Source organism: Octopus bimaculoides, unplaced genomic scaffold (assembly GCF_001194135.2).
Source record: "Octopus bimaculoides isolate UCB-OBI-ISO-001 unplaced genomic scaffold, ASM119413v2 Scaffold_110310, whole genome shotgun sequence".
In the NCBI taxonomy this organism is placed as follows: Eukaryota; Metazoa; Mollusca; class Cephalopoda; order Octopoda; family Octopodidae; genus Octopus; species Octopus bimaculoides.
This window is the reverse complement of record NW_026430925.1, coordinates 74369-75135: the sequence shown is the minus strand read 5'-3', so window position 1 is coordinate 75135 and position 767 is coordinate 74369. Positions and strand designations below refer to the sequence as shown.

The 767-nt window shown below is 52.7% G+C and overlaps 1 protein-coding gene across 1 annotated transcript; it reads right to left on the bottom strand.

Moving 5' to 3' along the window:
- Window positions 1–4: 4 nt before the first annotated feature.
- On the bottom strand, window positions 5–763 carry LOC106879903 (chondroitin sulfate N-acetylgalactosaminyltransferase 2; the record flags this gene model as incomplete). The annotated part of the gene is made up of 1 exon (XM_014929652.1): window positions 5–763. A coding segment is annotated over one exon (759 nt), but the record flags the coding sequence as incomplete, so codon positions are not given.
- Window positions 764–767: the final 4 nt, after the last annotated feature.

The following is a 767-nucleotide window of genomic DNA, read 5'->3' as shown; positions in this document are numbered from 1 at the left end:
GGTGTATGTCTATTTCGTCCTTGAATGCCAAGAGTCCAAGCTGTGCGTGTGACGCCTCGTTCAGGGCCTTTGATTGGATGCAGCTGCGATATTGCTTTGGAGTGAGGCTGGGGTCGCATGTTTTTCCGTGGTACAGGTGGAATATCCCCGGATCCGTTGCCCTTATCACCAGGTACTTGCTGCGCACGTACTTCTGGTAGAGCAGCACGTCCTCGCCGCCCCAGCCGGTGATCTGCTCGTCGAATCCACGGATGGTGAGGAAGTCGGACTTGTACTGACACGTCATTCCATAACCGAAATCCCTCCAGAACCCTGTGTCCCTCGATATCACCAATTGGTCCTTCTCCGGGGGTATGAGCATGTCGTGGAGGGAATAGACGACGTTGGGGTTATACAGGCTGAAAACAATAGGGTAGTAAACCCGTTTGTCTGGAGTTGCGTTCAGTCGACATCGCTCCAAGAAGTCCACACCGAACACAATGTCGACATCGCAGAAAAACATGAGTACATTGCCGTTGCGCCAGTTGAGGGCACCAACCTGAAGCCCTTGGCCACGCGAGAACTTCTCCTTCAGGCTAATCAGCTTGATATATTTAAACTTGTAAGTGTGGGCCATCCCTGACAGCATGTCCTTGACCGTGGAAAGTCCCTCCTTGCCAAAGTACACAACTGTGAGAAACACTCGTTTGTCCTGCAGAATGCAAGTGCGCACAAAACGGTCGAGGAACAGGCGGAAGGTCTCTGTCCGTCCGGAGAGCGGAAGGATT